Here is a 22,962-nt window from a genome sequence, read left to right as displayed (position 1 = left end):
GAATGCTTCTACTCTGAGAAAAAAAAGAGAACTTTGTTGAATACCATCCTATAACCCCATTTGCCAGAGGCAGCTCCTCTTTTAGGGTACCTGTCCTAAGTGTATCACTATTTTGCTCTATTTATATTTCCCTTGTTAACATTTTGTTAGGGTAAGTTACCAATGCTGTCCCTCTTAAGGGATCAGCTTCCTCCTCGGATTCTGTAAAATTTCATTCTCTAAGTGGGACTGCATGCATTTTATCCTTGGAACACGAACACACACACACACACACACACACGTGCCTGAATACTAAGGCACTGCACAGCGCGCAGCCTACCATTTCACACACTGCAGCTGCTGAGCTACGTTTTGAAAGGGCGATAACATGCTGTAGGACAACCATATTTCCTAATATGTTTTAAAGAAAAGCTACACTCGTGGCTGCTGTATCAGTAAAGGACTATCTGTTGTACAGTAAACGGATGCAGTGTACAACAATGAGACTTCAGAGAGAGCTGTTTGGACAAACCGCTGGCCACCTCCATAGTTAGGCAAATCAAGTATGTGAAGGAGGTGTGTGATGCTGCCCTCAACTCTCTGCTCCTCCCTTGCTTGAGTAGGGAAGCAAACCACAGGCCATCTCGAACAAACTGCAAGCACTGGTTCAGCTGCAGGTGCTACCCAGCCACACCATGGTTTGTTTTCACCACTCAGAGTACAAAGCGGAGCCTGCTTGGGAAGCGCACACAACTCATTCACAAACAAACCTCCCTAACTATGGTTTGCAGCCATCATTACATCCAAACGCAATCGAGTGTCTAATAGTGGATAGGGGGTGAAGCAATAAGATATAATTTCCTGATGGTTTCGGAGATTCAATGATAGCATCATAACCATGCCAGCTGCAGATCTAGTCTAGCTCGTCAGGGTTAGAAATGGCCATGCCCTGAAAATAGAACCAGGCTTGTAATCCAGATTCTGTCTAATTTCTGGAATCGGTTCTGTATTCTTAATTCCCAATGCTAATAATGATGATGATGATGATGATGATAGTATATACCCTGCCCTCCCCAGGCAAGACTGGGCTCAGGGCGGCTAACACAGGATATAAAACAATTGATTAAAATACAGCTTAAAAACAAGATTAAATACAACATTAAAATGCAGCCTCATTTCAATAGAAACTCAAATCAAAAACTGTTTGGGGAGGAAAATGTCAAATCTTCACTAGGCCAACTATCCAGACTTGTCCTACGTAGGCCAGAAAAAGCCAGGGAAGTCCCCAAATATGAGTTCCATCACAGAAGGAAAAAGGAAAAAGGGGGAGGGGATCAAGTTGGTTCCAGGCCAAAGGCCAGGCGGAACAACTGTATTACAGGCCCTGCGGAAAGAAATCAGATCCCACAGGGCCCTGGTCTCGTGAGACATAGCGTAGAATCAGAGGGCGGACATCTGAAGGTGGCCCTGTTTAGGGAGGTTTTTTAATGTTTAATAGATTATTTTATTTCATTTTTCTGTTGGAAGCCGCCCAGAGTGGCTGGGGAAACCCAGCCAGATGGGCGGGGTATAAATAACAAATTATTATTATTATTATTATTATTATTATTATTATTATTATTATTATTATTATTCCAACAGGCCGGAGCCAGTGTTGAAAAGTCCCTGGCTCTGGTTGAGGCTAATCTGACTTCCTTGGGGCCCGGGACCTCTAGGGTGTTGCTATTTATGGACCTTAACAGGCCCGGCTCTAGGTGCACTCCCGGTGGCGCGGGGCGCCAGGGTGCCGGGCCAGCAGGGGGGGGCGCTGCGCGACGAAGCCGCACGGAAGCAATGCTGCGCGCTGCGAGGGCGCCGGAGCGATCTCCACGCTTCAGCGCCAGGGCGCCCGACCTGCTCGAGATGGCCCTGGACCTTAAGGTCCTCCGCAAGAGGCGGTCCCATAGGTACGAGGGTCCTAGGCCCTTGCAAGCTTGATGAAATATACAGAGTTCTGGCAGTTTCAGGTGCAGTTTAGGCCGCGTGGAACCACAGATATCCCCCTCCCAAAAGGGTGGGTGCAAGAAAGGGCATAATACAAAGTTGAGTGATGGCAGAAAGCAATCTGAATGCAAGCACTGGACCCGACATGATTATGGCAGATTATGTTAGATTCGCAAATCAAGTACCCAACTTCAAATGTGAACTAAATATAATAGCAATAGTAGTTAGCATTAATGAGAAGCATATACACGTGTCCCGTAGCACAGAAATACTTTCAAACAATGAGTTGTATCCAACTGAGTCATGAAGTGAGTGGAATGACTCCCGTTTCTGCACTGGAGCTTCCATCTCCCTGCACATACACAACGCCAACTGCTCTGGGGTTTCCCACCAACAATACAGAGCAGATTTGGGGCAGGGTGAGGGGGTTTGCAGAAACAGAAGAGGGCAGAGAAGTTTACATTGTGCGAGCTGAAGTCATTCTGCTTGCCCAATGACTTAGCCGGATTTGACCCAGAGTCATGTAGGGGGGGGGAAAGGGTTGACGGCTCCACAAATCTACTGGACAGCAACAACCCTGCCTGAAAATGGCATGCTTAAGCAAAAACAAGCAAACAAACAAAGAAAAGAAAACACTTTTGGATACTACTATGTTAGATCTTTCTTGAAATTAAAAGAAGAAAAAAGTGATACAAAGAAAAGGATGTTAAAGCAGTTAACGGTGCAGTCCAACCAACGGTGCAAAAAATGATAGATGGATGATTTACCTAGTTCACTGTCCAGTTCCTCCGTGTGTACCCCTTCTTCTCCAAAGGAAGAGCAGTAAGTGAGATAGAAAAAAATTAAAAGAAAAATTCAGACACCAGCACCAAGCAAGAAATTCCTTCCAGTATACAGCAGAACCAACACCAGGTTTTGTAACAACCTAGCCCAAACCCATACGCCACAGCACCTTAGTCAGGAGGGACACTGTGGCTACTGACAATAATACTGAAAATATATATCTTTTTGCATTCCAAAAGGCTAACAACATGGATCTGCTCTCTTCCCCCCCACCCCCCGGCTGAATGGGGGCCGTCTGGGCTTGTCAGTTTAATTTGCCAAATCTAGAACTTGGGCTTCCCATTCATTTTTGTGAATGGTGGAAAGTCTAAGGTGACTCTGCCTGCATATCCCTTTTGGAAAGTCCTTGTGAGTAGGTAGAGCTCCAGTGCTTAACTCGGAGCCCTTGCACATGCAAGGAATTTGAGCCTCAAAAGGAAAGTTGGTGTACCTTCAACTATTACAATATCTAAATTACTTTTTTTGTCCCAAAATAATTAACAACTAAACCCCAGTCCAGTTTAGCTTGTTCTTAAAGAAGAGCAGAACCCCATTAGAATGGAGACTGCTCAGGGCCCATGCTCGTAGGTTGGTGAACCCATCCAGCTACCTTTTCAAAGCCAAATAATTGGATAATATTAAGCTGGTTATTCAGGTGTGCTTCAAGAGTTCAATATACGTGTTGATTGCTGCATATTGGACTTTGGTCCTACTCTAGAAACTACATGCCTCAAGTATAAAGTCCTACTTTATACTTTATGGTTGCATTAAGGGACAACCACTTGCAGAGAGCTTCTATTAAATAAAGCGTAATTTAATCACCCATTTACTTATTGCATACCATTTCCATCTGCTAACAATGTTATGAATGACTGGGGATGTCATTTTGTCAAGAAACAAAATTGCAGCCAGCAAATGAAAGATGATAAAACTTGCAAGCAAATGACTGATAAAAGAATAATGGATTCGGTTTAGCACGAGTCAGCCAGATAATCTCAGAATTTCTCCAAACATGAGATACGTCAACGTAAAAAGATGGTTAATTGTTCCAGATTTGTATTTTGTGGTTAGATTAGTTCAAAATTGGTAATAAATAGCTGCCATATGACAGACAGCGAATGCATCCAAAAATTGTGTCCAGTTATATATTTTTCTAATGGTTATACCTGCAAAAATGAACCGCGTGATTTTTAAACACTTGCCCAAGTTGTGTGGAGGGCCCAAAGAACGTACGTTTTCATGTGTAACACCCCAGAGCAAATTCCTGGCACATCTAGCTCAAAGATCTCAAGGAGCATCACTGGAAAAGACCAGTGAGAACCAGGGTCAGTCAGAGGAGACCACAGTGGACTAGTTGAACTATTGCAGGATTCACCAACCTGTTGCCCCGCAGGTGTTTTGGACAACAATTCCCATCAGCCCCAGTCAGCACAGGTTGCAGTCCAAGACATCAGCAGGTCACCAGATTTGCAAAGGCTGAACTACTGGGCCCGATTCGATATAAAGCACAATCATCTCTTTATATACTCATATGCGTAAACCATGCAAAGTTACCCATGTTATTTCACTGAGGTCACATTACCATACTCAAAGTTGGAAATAATAATAATAATTTAAAAAAGGATTTCCCTTCATTTGCTCCACAGGACATCCTTCACAATTTAAAAAGAAGAAAATCACGGTGCACAGCAAAATAAAGTAACGGTTAAGGATTTTGACATTTATACCCCCTGCCGGTGCATGTATTCGTTCACTATCCAATAGGCTGCAGAAAGTAAATTTGCTGAATAAAGGAGTTGCCGTACAATCACACGTCTACTCGTTAAAAATTATAATAGTGGGATATATTGATTATGCCTATTTGCTGGAGTTCGACACCTATTTGGCTCCCTTGTTTTGAAATGGGAATGGCCGATTTGTGCCAGAGGACAGGAGGCATCAATGCCGAGGTAAGCCCAACTGAGTTCAGCAGGACTTGCTCCGAGGGAAGGGAGCACAGGGCTGCAGCCTTGAGGCTTCTCATAAAAATGTGGTCTGGAGGCTGGGGTTAAAGAAACTATTTAGCGTAGGGCAATGTGGGGAGTGCGTTATTTGGAGGGGCACCTCCCACACACAGGCTGGCGTAATGCAAATTTCGGTATCATGGAAATGCTTCTTAAAAAGCCATTTTGGAAACATTTTTTTTAAAAAAAAATTGTGATTGCTAGCTTCTGAGGAACTGCTAATGCATCAATTAGGTAAGGGCCAGGCGAGATGTCAGAGCAGCAGCAGCAGCAGCAGCAGCAGCAGCAGCAGCAGCAGCAGCAGCAGCAGCAGCAGCAGCAGCAGCATTTCTGCTTGTTCAGGAGCCTGCCGGAGTTATGTATAAATAGGGCTGAGAGCAGGACCATAAGGCAAGTTGAGGAGAATGCCTCAGGCAGCGGTCCGTGTTGCTCTTTCTCCCCACCTTCCACTTGTTCCTCATGTCTATCTTCCCTGATCCCTTCTTCCCCGGGGACACCATTTTGGGGTGCATCTCAGGTGCCAAAATGTCTTGGGCCAGCCCTGGTTGTAAGGGTCTAATTTTAAGCTCCAGTGGGGCATGCAGTTGAGCCTTCATCACCTTACCTCTCCCAGGTCACTTTTGCCCTAGCTCTGCCTTAATACCTGACATATATGGATGAGGAAGTGTATGAATAACTGCCTGCCACCATTACCTCTAGTTTGGTTCTAACCACTGGCGGAGGAAGGAATGCGGGGGGAGCGCACAGCCTCCGGCAGTGCAATCCTGGTGGGGTGCCATCGCGGATGCCCCCCCGCCCACACTGGGAGCCACACCCCCAGAGATGGAATGCCACGCCCCCAGGACGTGTGCCAGCCCCGCCCCCGACTGCTCTCCGCCCCCCGGTGCTGAAGCATGAAGCTCCGCCACTGGTCCTAACGCATAGCAATTTGACCTACAAGTTATGTTGAGGGCGTTTAACTATTTTGTTTCATTTTGTTTTAAAATGAACTTAAGAATTAGGCATGTGTTGCTGCCCCTTCCATTTTCATTTTCTCTCCCCTCAGCTTTCTACCTGTTGGTTGTTTTTTTAAATTGCTGTCACATACCCCATTTTCTTCTCCCAAGTTAAATTAAAGTAGCCGGGTCTCTTGAGTTGGAAACTGGCTGGCATCCTGAGCGTCTCAAGGGGTGCAAATATCAAATCTGATTTATTACTTCAATAACTGCTGGGAAATAACACTGCAAAAATGGAGTGACATATATATATACACACACACCTTTTATTTTCACTAAGATAAGCAATAATGACCATTGGATCAAAATGAAGTAATGAAGCTACAAGATCCCATACACTGTGACGCAAGACTAATTGTAGGATTCTACAAGGATGGAATTAAATTGTCTTTTCCTTTTTTTTCCTTCCTCAGTGGCTTCACCAGGGAGTAATTTTCAAAAGCAGGAGAATTGTAGCTATGATTTTAGCTGCTGCTGCTTCTTTTAAAAAAAGTAATAATAACCAGCTCAGAAAAGCTGCAAAGTGATTATAGTTGAAAAATCATGGAACCATAGAATCTTAGAGTTGGAAGGGACCCAAGGGTCATTTAGACCAACCCCCTGCAATGCAGGAATCTCCGCTAAATCATCCATGACAAATGGCCATCCAACCAAAACATTAGGAAGAACTTCCTGACAGTAAGAGCTGTTTGGCAGTGGAATTTGCTACCAAGGAGTGTGGTGGAGTCTCCTTCTTTGGAGGTCTTTAAGCAGAGGCTTGACAGCCATATGTCAAGAATGCTTTGATGGTGTTTCCTGCTCGGCAGGAAACTGGATGGCCCTTGTGGTTTCTTCCAACTCTTCTATGCTTCTATGAAACCTCTGCTTAAAAACCTCCAAGGAAAAACAGCAAGCTGAGCTCGCTGAATTGGACCATTGCTTAGGTCCTTAGGATGCTTCTTCTGCTAATGCCATTGCAGCTAAGTCCACCTTCAGAGTCTCTATAGAGGCCAGTATTCTATAGCTGAGGTGATATACAAAAATAATGCCACCTAGAACTTAAGGAAGATTCTGTCCTGCATGTTGCCATTTAAAAATGCTTCTGGCACACATAGCACATACCCATCAAGGGAAATCTGTACCAAGGATATAGTTTAGCACCCCCACCTGCATTATGATACAAATCTGGGCCCCACTGAACCAGCTGTGTGATTTTGAGAGGAGAATCCGGTTCCGCTCATTCTTTTGCAACCTTAAGTTGTTTTCCAGATTTAATTTCAGCGTTTACTCCCTTACCGTCATCTTCACATTCTTCTAGAGGCTTTTGCTGTTTGTTCAGGCACCGTGGGTCTAGCCAAGACGTCGTTTTAGTGTTATGGCTGCAAACCAAAATAAAAGAAAAAAAGGAAGAGAGACCTTTGTTAAAAATAAAGTATCAGTGACAGAAAAATAGCCTGTGGCCACCCCTTTGACTCATCTGAGCTAAATCTATTTTCATTTAGAATGGAGCATAAAAATTAAACTTTCTAAGACATGGCTTCCGGTCTAGTCTCTGAAAATACATGGAGAAAAAGGAAACGATATATGAAGATGCAATGGTGGTCGGCCCATTTGGCCCACCCTCATAGACTGTTCCTGAATGATCTGGGGCAAATCTTTCCCCCTACAGACAACTTGACAATTGCTAAGCGATGAGTTAGAATTGTAGAGTTGGAAGGGACCAGTTCAACCCCCCTGCAATGCAGAAATCTTTTGCCCAACGTGGGACTCGAACCCACAACCTTGAGATTAAGAGTCTCACGATCCATCCGAGCTCTAATATGCAGGTCGGGTTAAAGGGATGCCTTTTACACTGATAAGGCAGTACTACGTTATTGAAAAGTGCCAGGACCAGAGCTAGCAATGTGCACATCCTCTGAGCTGGATGGCACAGTATGATAGGCCAGATGCAAACCCGGCCCTTCAATGATCCTGCTCCCCCTACCCCAGCAGTGTAGCTAGCCACTCTGGTGCCCAGTGCAGCGCACGCGTCCTGCAGCTGGGGGAGGGGCGAGCTGCCCATGGGGACGAGATGAGCCAAGGCAGGGCACGTTGCGTGGACCCTCTCCACAACATCTCCCTCAGCTGTAGGGTGGCTGAGGTGGTGGGCAGGAGCAAGCCCCGCGCTGCTCGAAAAAGCAGTGCGGAGCTTGCAGGCAACCCGCCTGCCGCCTCCCCCTTAGGAAAGATGTGAGGCTCAGGCACGCTGCAGGGCCCCCCTGCCTCACCTAGCTACCAGTGGCGTAGGAAGGGGTGTGTGGTAGGTGCGGGAGTTGCTGTTTTATTTTAAAAAAGTGATGTGAGGCCATTTTATAGAATCATAGAGTTGGAAGAGACCACAAGGGCCATCCAGTCCAACCCCCTGCCAAGCAGGAAACACCACCAAAGCATTCCTGACATATGCCTGTCAAGCCTCCGCTTAAAGACCTCCAAAGAAGGAGACTCCACCACACTCCTTGGCAGCAAATTCCACTGTCGAACAGCTCTTACTGTCAGGAAGTTCCTCCTAATGTTTAGGTGGAATCTTCTTTCTTGTAGCTTGAATCCATTGCTCTGTGTCTGCTTCTCTGGAGCAGCAGAAAACAACCTTTCACCCTCTTCCATATGACATCCTTTTATATATTTGAACATGGCTATCATATCACCCCTTAACCTTCCCTTCTCCAGGCTAAACATATCCAGCTCCCTAAACCGTTCCTCATAAGGCATCGTTTCCAGGCCTTTGACCATTTTGGTTGCCCTCCTCTGGACACGTTCCAGCTTGTCAGCACACAGATATTTTTGCCATTTTGTCACCCCCCCTCAGTGATGACACCTGGGGTGGCCTGCACCCACCGTAACCTGCTTCCTATGTCACTGCCCTCCCCCCCCCCCCCACCAATCCGCCTGTTCACCTTTCTGTCACATCTAAAGGCTTAATTCTTGCAGTGGAAACCTCATTCACCTCCTTTCCTTTCAGCAACCCCGATGGCTCAAACATGGCCTCCGCTGACAAACAGGGAACTACATAGCATTCCTGTTCCAGTATCACTTTAAATAGCATGGCACAGTTCCTTCCACAAGTCTCAAAGGGGGTTTGCAACACGACCTAACCCTCCTCTGAAATGATGTGGGGCATGTACTTTTGAAGACTTCACTACTAAGCAGCAGACCTGTTCTCAAAGGATGGGCTTCACAATCCCTGCTATAGATTATTGGCGATATGAAAGCTGGAGTGGAAGGTCGCTGTTTCACACACTACTTTACCCACCCTCGCAATACAGAAAGCAAAAAACAACAACGATTTAATTCTTTTGTGCACTCCAGGGCAATTAATCTCTAACTGGTAAACCAGGGCATAGAAGTCCAGCAAGCAAGTCAAATTAACAATAATGGAGTAAAAGGGGTCTGCCAAGGTGTAAAACATTTTATGTCCCAAGGGGATAAAGGGATTTTTATACAGTATTTGGATAGCCTTCAGAAGTGAGAAAACAAGATGCTTCTAAGACAAACGGTGGCAGAACTTCACAAGGTCCTGGGCCTTGTGATGAATGAGAAGCCAACTTTCTAGCTTGTCACACTATGATTTGTCTACTATTGAGGGAAATGACGACTAACTTTTGAGAAGTGCAATGCATTACCCTCTACTGCCAAACTGTTGATGCTTTGACCTGCCAGAGAATTTAACAGGGGCTCACTTAGCTTCTGGTTTGTTTGGCAAAACAGTTTGATTGCTGCAGACAATAGTGTTTTCCAAATAAATTTCTCAACAATTATGCTTTTGTTTTCAGAATAAGCGCGAATGAGTTACGGTTAAACTGCACTTCAATGCGTGGGGGTTAGTAGCATGGCATTCAGTGCAATGCCCTTCTAAGTCGCAAGTGAGGGGAACCTGCAGTCCCCAGGAGGAAAGCAGCCCTTGGCCGTCCTTTGCCTAACTCCCGGCCACTTCCAGCACCACCACCAACCAGAAGAAGAAAGCCCCAAAGGCACTGCGTCTAGTTCGGCCTAAAAAATGGTGCAACAATTCAACCCCTCTCTTGTTTATCTGCAAGTTCAAAGAACACACAAGAAAATGATCTCTTTACTCTATAAAGTAGACTTCTCCATTTTCTGTATAGGCCATCTCCCAGTTTTCAGGCAGAGGACCCAAGTTTTCCTCTGCACAAGGAGGTAGGTATTGAGGGAGCTTCTGAGAAGGTTCCGTGGTGGGAACAGTGGTGATGCTGCTATTATTCACAGATGGGGGAGCCGAGTCTCTTGTGCTGTGTGTATTGTGCTCGTCTTGTTCACCAGAGTCTGCTGCAGAAGGGGACACACACACACACACACACACACACACACACAGAGAGAGAGAGAGAGAGAGAATTAGACATCGTGATTATTAGTCAATGGTACATTACTATTTTCACCCTGCTTCCTTCCATAATCGTTTGAGACATTTCGTTAAAAAACAACAAGCATGCAAGCTGGATCCACCAAGCTGGGGCTGTTTCTTAAGTAACTAGTGAGTAACAAAGACTATTAGACCATTCAGAAATGGAGGCATATAATTACGGTATAGTTTGTAACTATATACCTGTCTTGTCCTGATGTTTTCACCCTTGTCTGTTTTATTTACAGTGGTAACTCTACTTATGAATTTAATGCGTTCCGAACACACATTTGTAAGTAGAAAAAATTTGTAAGTCGAATCCCATAGGAATGCATTGGGAGAAAAAATTCGTAAATCGAAGTAACCCTATCTAAAAATTCATAAGTAGAAAAAATCCTATCTAAACCGCATCCAAGATGGCGGACGGAGCTCCGTTCGTAAGTAGAAACATTCGTAAGTAGAGGTACCACTGTATTTTAATCCATATTTCTTACTGGGTTGTTCCAAACCAGGGGTCCCCAGACTTACCGCGCGGCGGGCCGGTGCCCGCCGCGCCGACCGCGCGGTGGGCCGGAGGGCAGGGGAGTGCGCGCGCAGCGGGCCGGAGGGCGGGGGAGTGCGCGCCCGTGCGCATGCGCACACGGGCGGAAAAAAATCGCCGAAAATCGCTTGTGCGCATGCGTATGGGCCTCCCCCGACCCGGAAGTGCACCAGAAATGACCTCTTCCGGGTCGGGAGAGGCCCGTACGCATGCGCACAAAGGATTTTCGGCGATTCTTTGCCGATTTTTTAGATCGGCGCTGCGCCGCGCGCCGTGAGAGCGGGCGGCGGCAGCGGGGGTCGTCGCGGGCCGGATTGGAAGGCCGATTGGGCCGCATCCGGCCCGGGGGCCGTAGTTTGGGGACCCCTGTTCCAAACCATACAGGAATATTGCGAAAGGTGGGGGAAGGTTAGAAATGGAAGCACGTCACATTGGAAAGATCAGGTTTTAATACCAAGTGGCCTATCTGACTGACTAGCACCCAGGGCTACTTGACCAACCCGCAGATGAGATACACATTTAATCGTTCTACAGCTATGCTGATATGCATCTTAAGACGTAAGCAGAAAGATGCACATTGACCAAATGTAACATTAGCCACAGTCTGGGAGTAAGAGACTCATTTTCAGAACCCTAGCTTTCCACTATGCCGTATCATCTGAGTTTAGCGTTTTGTGAAAATCTTATGCGAAACTGCTCCATGCAAAACCAATGGCCATTTCAGTGGACCAAACCTGGCTCATTCCTGCAAGCCACACCACACCCACAACTTCATTCTAGGATTGTACCACTTCTGAATGCAGGCCAGAGCTTCCCCCTATGAAGCAGTACGTCAGGAATGTTAAAACTATACCAGTTTCTCTTTGGCATCCTGCCTACAAGCAGGAAGTTCTTGATACAGGGCAGCATTTCAACACAGTTGGCACATAAAACGCCTGGGTTTGCTGCATTTGGGGGGATGAAAAAATGTGCCTTTGTAACTGCAAAATTATTAGGTGAGCTGATCTTCCAAATTCCATACGGCGTTTAGGAAAACAAGCTCGCCCTGAAAGTCAGTATAAAATGCCCATAGAATTTGCAAATACAGAAAGGGATTCATCTAACAAATCTCAGAAGCCACCTGAAAGGTCTTCTACTCATGTAATGGGGCTTCCCCTTTCTTCTCCATGCAAAATAAGCTCTGGTGGCATCAGGAAAACCCTTAGAACATCATGCAAGGGAAGAGGAGGGAGGATTGTTCTGTCTGGCAAGCAGTTACGCTGCACAGATGGAACACTCGACCTGGCATGATGTTGGATTCCACCCACAAGCTCCAACTGAAAGTCAATATAATACATTAATAAGTAAGTAGTTTTATAAGGGATGGAAGCAACACCACTGGTGGTATGGTCACGGACAAATGAATGAGGACAAGTTAGACCTTCAAAACAAAGGAGTTTGTTTATGCCAATAAAAACCCAGAGTTTTCAACCAGCTGACTCAGAGGAGTTATTGTTTTTACAAATGCTTAATTTCATAAACATGCCCAAGGAATACAGAAATAAATCACAAAGTAAACAACTCTGTATGTCGTTTACAAAAATTCATTAACAATAATGCACTTCATTTTAACACCTTCGATTACATGAAATATTAAAGTATATATGCAATGCCAAAATAAGAATGACATGCATAAACTCAGTATCTCAAAGCCAAGCAGTCCAAATATTTCTGAAATAAGTCCATGCGAGAAATACAAGATACCTGGATTTCAATTTCTATGCCTTTTTTCCCTTTAAAAATGTTTAGGGGTGCTCTTTTCCTACTCATATTGAAATACTGCCCCTCAATGAGGCCAAACTTAGATTCACAAAATGTTTAGGGATAGGCATACCCCTGCGTACCCCATAAAAAAGCACTGCTTAAGATTTCATGCAATAGTTTTTATTTATTTATTTCATGCAGGGCTCATTCTCAATCTGGCACAGTGGGTGCTTCCGTCAATGAAAAGGCCCATGGACTTATTTCAGGAATATTTGGACTGCTTGGCTTTGAGATACCGAGTTGCGCATGTCATTATTTTTTTGGCATTGTGTATATTATTTAAGTTTTCATGTAACAGAATATGTTGAAATGATGTGCATTATTGTTAATGAGGTTTTGTAAACTACATAGAGTTGTTTAGTTTGCAAATTCATAAATAGGCAACAAAATAGCTCTTTCCAAACAGCAGAAGATTCTTAACACACAATTCCTGAGTATGGGTTGGTTCAGGTCTAATGCTAAAACATAGTTTAGCTTTAATTATCCAGAGTTAAGATTAACCACAGTTTAGGGTTCAGATTACATAGCAAGCTGTGGTTAATTTAAATCAGAAGCAGCAACTTCCTTCTCCATATGGTTGTGCTAGACCTGGCATCCTCAAACTGCGGCCCTCCAGATGTTTTGGCCTACAACTCCCATGATCCCTAGCTAACAGGACCAGTGGTTGGGGAAGATGGGAATTATAGTCCAAAACATCTGGAGGGCCAAAGTTTGGGGATGCCTGTGCTAAAGTAAAGATGGGGGGGCGTACATCAACCGAGGAAGGGACTAGGCTCATTATCATAATGCAAAACAGTAGTTTACTATTACATCTGAATGCAGCCTATGGCAAAGTTGCTTCTTGCAAACAAGCAGATGTGCAAGTTCCCAAAATGAAGATCAGGGCCACTGCACTCCTCCTCCAGTCTTGCTGCTACTGCATTAGATTAATAGAATCACAGGATCGTAGTGTTGGAAGGGATCCTGAGGGTCATCTAGTCCAACCCCCTGCAATGCAGGAATCTCAACTAAAACACACATGACAGAGAGCCACCCAACTTCTGCTTAAAACTCTTCAAGGAAGGAGAGTCCACCACCTCCCTAGGTGTCAAACAGCTCTTGCGTGTTTGTAGCTGCATAAAATTCCAAATGAAAATTCAAGCCCTGTTTAATGAGACCGCAATCAATTAAACATACATTCTGGTTCAAACCATGTTCACTCAGAAATCCCACTGCTTTCTGTGGTACTCGTTTCCAAAGATGTGTGCTTAGGATCATAAGACCCTGCAGATCTCCTAAATATTTTGCCCTTTATTTAATCAATGGCAGGATATTTTTAATATCTAACTCTCAAAGTAACAGATCTGAAGAAGTCATCTGATTCTTGCAACAGGTTCCTCGACTGATAAAGGAATATACTAGCGGGGATGAGAAAAACACAGCCGTTTCAGCTAGGCGCCAACTTCCGATTGCTATTTTTAGCCCATCTGAGAGCTAAAAAGTCAAGAGATCGCACAAGCAAGCTACCTGAAGTTCTTGTCACATTCTCTGCCAAAAGCTGCAGTTCAAAGCATTTAACTGCAAAGTCAAAGAAATGGGTTCTGCTAAGATCACACTCATTTAGGTACCGTATATTGTTAACATAGGAAAATCCCTAACAGTTATAATTACAGGCTTTTATTGAGGGGCAGGGGAAAAGCAGCAAACAAACGGTGAGCTGTGCATCCCTCAGATGCTAAAGATTTTGTGAATATGTATGTGCAGGAATTTTCTTGAGAAGAACCACCAATTTACACATCCCAATTCTTTCCCCCACCCCCGCCCATTGGTCGCCTCCTTCTATACAAAGGCAAGCAAATAATTTACCTGTAAAGCTACTGTTCATTTCAGGGACATCATCTTCCTCTTCATTCTCCGTATGCACTATGCCAGCATTTTGCATATCATTGTAAGACTTGGTTCGCTTGGGGGTCGACTGCTTGGAGCCGGACTGGAGGTTTTGCAAAGCATCGGTATTATTCACTTTCCCACTGAGGGGTTGGCTGGGAGGCTTGGGTGTTCCATAGTAGTTACCTAGGCAATAGAAACACATTTGCATGTTTGTTTGCTTTTGCAGATTTCGTGTCATTAAATATTTCTTCTCTCTTTTCTCTCCCACCCCCCCACCCCCACCCCTCAGCTCCACCCGCCATAATCAAAGCCATTTCTCGTTCTTAGCTAACAGGGACAAATATTGTCCACCCCGCACCCCTCCCCGCCCTCCAACTGAAAGAAAAAGCATTCAAAAGATGCCGTGAAACTTATTCATGTTTGAATTTTAAAACCAAAGAACCAAAGCCTGCCTTTTTGAGGTGCACCAGGCGTACAAGGACTAAAACAAAAGACGACTGTGGTGAATTGGGGGCAGTGGCCGGGGGGGGGGGGGAGCCTTCATCTCATTACATTTGAATTTCAATTAGTAGCTTTGAAACACACACACACACAGAGAGAGAGAGAGAGAGAGAGAGAGAGAGAGAGAGAGAGAGAGAGAGAGAGAGAGAGAGACGGAAGCAGTCACATAATGCTGCGCCAGATTGAGAGTGAGCCCTGCATGAAATACATTTTAAAAAAACTCAGTTCTTAACATCACCCAGAAAAGTGATGGAAGACTAGCATGACCTGCTTTAATACACATCCTCAATGGGTAGCAGTTAAACAATTTTTTAAATATTTTTAAAAGAAAGTGCTCTCCAAAAAAGGGGGGGGGGACTTTGCCAAAAGATAAGGGGAACGGCAACACGTGGCATCTGCTTTGCCAAGGCAGGCTTTTGGCTTGTCTAGGTCAGGGAGAATGGGGACAAAAGGCACCTGATACGCACATTTTTGGAGGCACACCCACCAGACATGCGTGCTCCACACACACACACACACACACACACACACACACACACACACACACACTGCAAACAAAACCTACAGCAGAGCAGGTTTACAGGCTCTCCAAAGTCAAGCATACGGGGTGCCAATCCTTAAACTAAGACCACCATTGGACCTACAATTTCCACCGGTCCCTGGGAAGAGGGATTGAACCACTCTGGGAACTGTAACTCTGTGAGGGGGTGATAGGGGGCCTTAACAAATGACAGGATTCTTTGCGGGAAGCCATGACTATTAAAGTGAAATACAGGTAAGAGTGCTTTCAATGCAGGGTGTGGATGTGGCCTTAGATCAGTTTCTCAACCAGTGTGCCTCCAGATGTTTTGGGACTACAACTCCCATCATCCCTAGCTAGCAAGACCAGTGGTCAGGAATGATGGGAGTTGTAGTCCCAAAACATCTGGAGGCACACTGGTTGAGAAACACTGCCTTAGATTAGGCATCCCCAACCTTCAGCCCTCCAGATGTTTTGGACTACAATTCCCATCTTCCCCGACCACTTGTCCTGTTAGCTAGGGATCATGGGAGTTGTAGGCCAAAACATCTGGGGGTGCTTGCCTTAGATCCTTCAGGGAACAGGGATGACAAGGCTTTGCAGCCTCCTCCAGAGACATGTCATGTAACACGTGTGTGTTGCACATGTGACGTCATGTGCGCACAATGAGGTGTCTGCCCCCCCAACTGATGTCGGGTGGAACTCAGCATGTATCCATATGTAAGATCCCAGTTCCATATTGTTTTACTTTCTGATCCTTGTCACAGTCTCAGGCTGTGTTCACACTGTGCCTTTAAAGTACCAGTATGTCCTCCCCCTGCAAAGAATCATGGGAAATGTAGTTTAACCCTCACAGAGCTATAATTCTCAGCACCTTTAACGAACTGCAGATCCCAGGATTCTTTGGTGGGGAGGAAGAGGGGTGTGGTTTATATATACGGCATGTATGCAAACCAGTGTTTGCTCACACACTTTTAATCCTGGCCACACACTCTTTAGTTTAAAGCTAACATTGGTGAAGATGTGATACTGTGCCGCAGTTTCCCCCCAAAAGAAAAGAAATGAAACTCATGTGAGACAGCATGAGGTTAGAGCAGGCATCCCCAAACTGCGGCCCTCCAGATGTTTTGGCCTACAACTCCCATGATCCCTAGCTAACAGGACCAGTAGTCAGGGATGGTGGGGATTGTAGTCCAATAGATCTGGAGGGCCAAAGTTTGGGGGGTGCTTGGGTTAGAGATGGAGTGGGGGTTCAATCTTCTGCAGGATTCCTATCCACGTATGTACAAAATGTAAGACCAGGTGAAAATGTGAGGGGAATGGGTTCAAGCCTGATTTCCTTGTACACACCTTCACTGAACCCTGGACTAAAGGAGCACAGAGGAGTTAAAGAGTCAGGTTTAAAAGTTATTAGAAATATCTACTGTACAAGCAGAGGTTCGTTCTTTGGAAGGACTACAGTTGTCTCAATAAAACCCTTTAGCAGATCCAAGACGTTGAGAATAGCACAGAGTAAGGGGATCTCCTGATACGGGCGAGGATTTGCAAAATTGCCTGATTTTACTGCTGCCAGTGTTTTAGGTGAACAAGATCTACTACAGTGGTCTGCTTCAGCTCTGAATTAACCTCTTAGTTGTGTAACTAAGTCAAAATCAAGCTATCAGCTCCGGGTAATTTTCACATATAAAAGGAGTCCAGTCTGGGATAGAAAGCTTCGTTTTGCAGCACAAAGATAAGATTGTATCTGGTGCATTCTTTCCTCTTCTCTTCCCATTCCTTTTTCCTTGTGTATCGTGTCCACTGGTTTGTGAGCCTGCAAACAGGGACTGTCTTTTGCTTTAATAGTTTCACAGTGTTCTGAAAATGTTAGGGAGTATTATAAGGTGTGTGTTTTTAACATCAGTAAACACATTGTTCTTATTACATTCTTCTTCTTTCCTTTCTATAATGAGCTTAGGGGGACATAAAGGACTCCCCCTGTTTACTCTCACAAGCACCATGTGAGCTCGTCCATGCTAAGTAAGATACAGTGTTTGAGAGTTATGGCATAGCAGAGATTTGAACCCAGGTCCCAGGCCAACACTCTGCTCAGTTCCACACCACATTGGCTCTAACATCTTAGAGAAATTCAGAATTCCAGGCTCGGGCCATGGCAGGAAGTTTATTTCCAAGTTTCCATGGGGTGGAGGGGGTTGTGGGGCAACGGCCCCAATCTGCTTTTAAAGGACGATTCCAAATCTCAATGCGCCCCATTCAAATCTCTGTAACGAAGCATAAAGTTTTCATCTCCACAGGAGGAGGAGTACCTTTAACTCATCCTTCATTTTGAATCTTGAATGAATGCATCTCGAATACATGCATTATTGATACCAAGGAAACAACTTATTCTACTAAAAGCCTTAATGGGAATAAGGAAGGTATGACAGACCCGCTTTTTATTAGAGAAGGTATTTCTGTGCTCTATATAAAGCCAAAAAACCGGGGGGGGGGGGGAGAGAGAGAGAGAGGAGGGAAGGAAGGAAGGAAGGGAGGGAGGGAGGGAGGGAGGGAGGAAAGAACCAACACTTCATTGCTCTTTTCTTTGCTCTGTTTTATAGAGGAGACTGAGGCTGACAAGCCTGTTGAAAAAAAATCTCCAAGCAGGCTTCTCCTAAACTGCCATAATCCCTCTAGTGCTGCTCTAGCTCAGCTCCCATATGTTTCAACAGGACTTTGAAGCTGCAGCCAATAAATGAGTTTGTATCCAAAGCAGAGAGCTTTCCACAGGAGATTTCCTCTCCATTGTACCCTCCACTGCACTCATTGTTCAAATTTCAAAACAAGTTTTCAAACTGGTATGCATGCAACGTAACAAGAGGTTGGGAAGTCTACATCCCGATTCCCATTCCTGGGCTGGGTTGAACAAATGAAACCTAGAATACTCCCAATACAAGATTCCTAGCTTACCCCACAAATTCCTACTGCTTGATTTGCAGTGAAACATGTTCCTGCTGCTTCTGTTTTTGTGACATTCGGTACTGGGTTCCAGTTTGGTCGTCACTTAAGTTCTGCAGCCTGTAACCCCATACACTCTTTAGGAATGTAAGAATCACCTTTCACATCTTAATTCAACACCACGGAAAATCAGATGAGGATCCAACCAGCGTGTAAAGAGCATAAGCGGTACGCTCCCTTTTCAAAAGGGGGGGACAAAGTTAACCTGGCTTCAGTCAGCAGCAGTAATTAAAGGTTAAGTTTGGTTTTCTAACAAGGTGGAGACACAAATGTCAAAACAGATGCCAAATGTTTCACTGCCGTGTGTCTATGTCACTGACTGCAAGCAGAAATACACATCAAACCTCTGATAACCTTCTAGGAGGCCATCTATTCGGTTTCTTTTTTCTTGATAATCATCTAACTGGTGAAATAGTTATCATGCTTCATCCTCTGTTAAAGGCTATCTCCTTTCTCCAGGAGTAGGAAAATTACCATCCCTTTTCAGGTATTCATTTTTACGGGAGGGGGGGTGGGTAGATAAAATGGAAGCTTATGGGGAGGGGGGAAGCAATAAATACATAAAATTAAAATGGCATGGAAAAGTAAAAAGGTAAAGATAAATGGCCCCTAGATACAAGGACAGGTAAAACTGGCTAGGGGGCAATTCTATCACTCATAAATGAAACATTCCTATTTTGCTAACTGTGACTATCTGGCAGCTAAAATGCTGAGCTGATCCAGAGGCCTGTTGTATGGGATGAATGTCGATGGGAATGCTACCCTGATTTCAAAGCCTCCTCCATTGTATCCCATTTGTTCTTTTCACCTCCTAATAATGTAAATTGCCTCAGTCAACCACTTACGAAGAACAAGTACCACCCTATGATTTAGCACAACACACCCACTGCAAATAAGGAGAACAGTCAAAGCAAAGCGCATGTACTGTAGAACAAATCAACCTGCAGTCTGGCGACCTACTCATTCAAAGCTAAGAAAAGTGGAAGGGGGAGGAGAGAAAAGGCATTCAAGGAAACACAGCACTACAGTGTTACCTCGGGTTACAAACACTTTGGGTTACAAACTTCACTAACCTAGAAGTAGTACCTCGGGTTAAGAACTTTATCTCGGGATGAGAACAGAAATCGTGCAGCGGCGGGAGCGGGAGGCCCCATTAGCTATCAAGTGGTACCTCAGGTTAAGAATGGTTTCAGGTTAAGAACGGACCTCCGGAACGAATTAAGTTCGTAACCAGAGGTACCACTGTACTTGGAGGGGGGAACCCAATAAAAATGCCCAATCAATATCTAATCATCGTCTTGGTTTGCACATGCATTTGCATTTCGCTGTGGATGCAAAAGTGGTTTTATTTATTTAAACAAATTTATTAAAATTGTTTGGACGCCACCTTTTATTTCACAGAAATACTAAGGCAGTTTACAGAAATAAGACAACAGGCAGCATATAAGAAAACATAACACAAAAACCGTATTAATAAAGCAGAAATATTATTGTTATTTATAATAATAATAATAAACAACCACATGTATGGACTGCTGCCCTTCATCCGTAGCTCTCAGAGCAGTTCACAACGTGAAAATACAATATGGAAATAAAACAGTATGAATTGTAGTAGCCAGAAATGCCAAAAACTGATACGGTCAGAAAAAGTTCAGGTAACAAGGTAAGTTTTTAATTGCTGACAGAAGCACCTAATAGTTGGAGCCCATCCCGCCTCTTTCGGATATCAATCTGCCACAATTTAGTGATAAAGTTGAAATGCCTTTGATTTTATTTTTCGTTTTATTTTATTTTAGGTTATTTACTGGTATGTACCTATAGCACCTGACATATAAAACAGATCTAAGTAGTGTGGGATAAGTCTAAAAAGACAAATATGAAGCCTCGATGCAAATCTATGCAATGCTAATAAATAAATACAGGTAAGGTATCAGTAAGAGAACTGGGTACCAATCGTCACCCACCTTCTAATGTGCCTTCCCACGCACCTCCTCTCATGTTCCTGGCTCTCCCTCAGGACTCAGCCCATGTACCCTGGTTCTTAGCCAGAGCCCAAATAACGCACAAGTCACTCCAAAATCTCTTTCGACAAAGAGGGTCCACTGAACCTGTTGGCCTCAACCAGGCCCGTCTCAAGGATATCGGGTGCCGTGGTTCAAAGGTCCCTCCGGCGCCCCCCCCCTTCGTGTCACCTTTTCACAGCTCCCGCCGCCATGCCCTGAGGGCCCCTTCGCCGAGGGGGAGATGGGAAAGGCAAGAGGCAGCCCTCCGCCGCCGCCTTACGCCAGGTCAGGCATCCCCAAATTTCGGCCCTCCAGATGTTTTGGACTACAATTCCCATCTTCCCCGACCACTGGTCCTGCTAGCTAGGGATCATGGGAGTTGTAGGCCAAAACATCTGGAGGGCCGCAGTTTGGGGATGCCTGCGCCAGGCGCTGCTTCCACAAGGTGCCTGAGGAGCTCGTGTGGGGAGCGAGGAGGTGGGACAAGGAGGACAGGGCCCCCGGGGAGCGCGCTGGGACAACAATAGGGCTGCTTGGGCTGCAGAGAGGGCAGGGGGCGATTTTTCTTCATACCCCATTGAGGAAGGGGTGTGAGGAGAGGAGGAGGGTGCCGCAGCCGCCGCCCGCGGGGAAAGGAGCTGTGGCTCCGGGAGAAGGAGGGCGAGCTGAGGAAACGCCGGTGTGGGAACTCCTGAGCTGGCGTGAGGCGGAGGTCTTGGGAACGCGCACTGGGCAGCGGGGGGATTTGGGGTGCCTGCCGCCTGGGCTGCTCTGGCGGTGGCCAAGGTCTTTTCGCTGCCGCAGCTCCCGGGAAAGAGGCAATCTGGTCTATGCGGGCAGCAGCTGGAGGGCGGCTCCTCTGGCGGTACGGAGGCTCTGGGCGCCGCACAGCATGACAGAGGCGGGCGAGGGTGGCGAGCTGATGCGGAGAGGCGCCGCACCCAGCCTCCACCTCTTCTGTGGCGCCCTCCAGAACTGGGCGCCATGGTTCCCTGCGCCACTAGCCTCTATGGCTAAGACGCCCCTGGCCTCAACCTAGTTTCTCACTGTAGGCTGCCCACAGCAATCAATGAGTGGGACTCCGCACACTCAAGTTCCAGGCTACAGAGGGGTGTTTGTTTCACCCCTCCACTGATACTTCTTTCTCCAGCCTTTGCACACCTCTTCTCTTCCAGCTGCACATTGCAGTGACTCTACTGGGAAGTCTTCACCCATGATTCATACGGTAATACAGCGGTTCCCAAAGTATGTCAGGGACAAACTTGCTTGGCTGAGCTTCTTCAACCAAGAGCAACAAAAAACAGACCCACAACACCTCACACCTGACCATTTGCACAGCAGTTTCTAGCCATATGCATCTAGCCAAAGTTCAACTAGATTCAAGCGACAACAGAGGCGATCATAGCATAGGACACACATGGGGTGGTTCACATGTAACACTAAACCATGGATTTAATACTGTGTCTAGCATAAGGAATCTATGAGCTTCCAGGCACTGCTGAGACTCGCAAGTTCCCTCCAGCCCCAACCAATATAACCCAATGGGCAAGAATGATGGAAGCTGGAGTCCGGAAACTTCTGGAAGCCGACAGGTTCCCCTGTGCTACACTGGACCAAATGGACACCAGACATGTTCCCCTCCCTTCTTCAATGCCTGGACAGCAATTCAGAAACATTTGGTGAGCAGGTGTGTAGAACCATTAATACAGATATCATAGGAGGGACCACAAAATAATGTTATTATTTGTAACCTGCCCATCTAACTGGGTGGCCCCAGTCTAACATATATAAAAACATAGTGGCATCATTACATCAACATTTTCTCTACATTGCAAAGGACAATCAGTTAACAGGCAGGGGTGGAAAAAATCCACTCATGTCTTTGGTAACGTTTGGTTCCAGCCAAAGATAATTTGTAAGGTTTTCATGGAGTGGAAAATTGTTCTGTTTGATTGGTTGCTGTGTTGCAGGACTGTAATCTATCAAAAGTTAGTGAGTGGAATAGATTTCACAATTTACCCTTTGACGCCTTTTACACAGATCCACATTTATCGTTACCCTTTAGGTTCCTTTGGATAAGGCAAAGTTACCTTAGTTCCCCAAATATTATCTCAGGAATCCACAGACCGTTAAATTACAGCCCAAATAACAGTGCAGCAGTGAGCAACATTCAGCTTTCTAACAATGCAGAATCATAATAGCTCCTTTCTCACGGCCGGTAAAATGAGTGGCCTTCAGTGGACAAAATGAAATCTCAACAATGCATTCATCATAACTTCAACTTTCTGAAATTAAAAGGCCACTGCCAACCCTTGTCAAGGACAAATTGCATCGTGTTGGAAATAAGTTGAAAAGTAATAAAGACCAAAGAAATAATAATCACCAACACCTTTTAAAAGTAGAACTTACACAACACCGATGTTATTTCAAAAAGAAAACTATCAAGGCCTTAAAAAGTTTTAAAAGAGCATAAGCATAAGGATAAAATAAAATATTCCACTGCATTAGATCTTGGTGATCTAATGGGGTTAAAGGAGCCATTAGGATTACAGTGGTACATTGGGTTAAGAACTTAAT

General features: G+C 45.2%; 1 protein-coding gene across 32 annotated transcripts in view; it reads right to left on the bottom strand.

Annotated features, from left to right (window-relative positions):
• Positions 1-22,962, bottom strand: part of MAGI1 (membrane associated guanylate kinase, WW and PDZ domain containing 1) — a 465,951-nt gene that overhangs the window by 98,296 nt on the left and 344,693 nt on the right. For 18 of the 32 annotated variants that reach the window (XM_060271314.2, XM_060271324.2, XM_088663314.1 and 15 more), the window contains 4 exons: positions 14,344-14,550; positions 9,868-10,081; positions 7,058-7,140; positions 2,730-2,765 (listed from right to left, as the gene is read on the bottom strand). In XM_060271314.2, the coding sequence (XP_060127297.2) occupies positions 2,730-2,765; positions 7,058-7,140; positions 9,868-10,081; positions 14,344-14,550 (540 nt within the window). The remainder of the gene's footprint in view (positions 1-2,729; positions 2,766-7,057; positions 7,141-9,867; positions 10,082-14,343; positions 14,551-22,962) is intronic. The other 14 variants (XM_060271317.2, XM_060271306.2, XM_060271322.2 and 11 more) reach the window with 3 other exon arrangements.

Source organism: Zootoca vivipara, chromosome 2 (assembly GCF_965207765.1).
Source record: "Zootoca vivipara chromosome 2, rZooViv2.hap1.1, whole genome shotgun sequence".
NCBI classification, from domain to species: Eukaryota; Metazoa; Chordata; class Lepidosauria; order Squamata; family Lacertidae; genus Zootoca; species Zootoca vivipara.
This window is presented reverse-complemented; position numbering and strand designations above follow the sequence as displayed.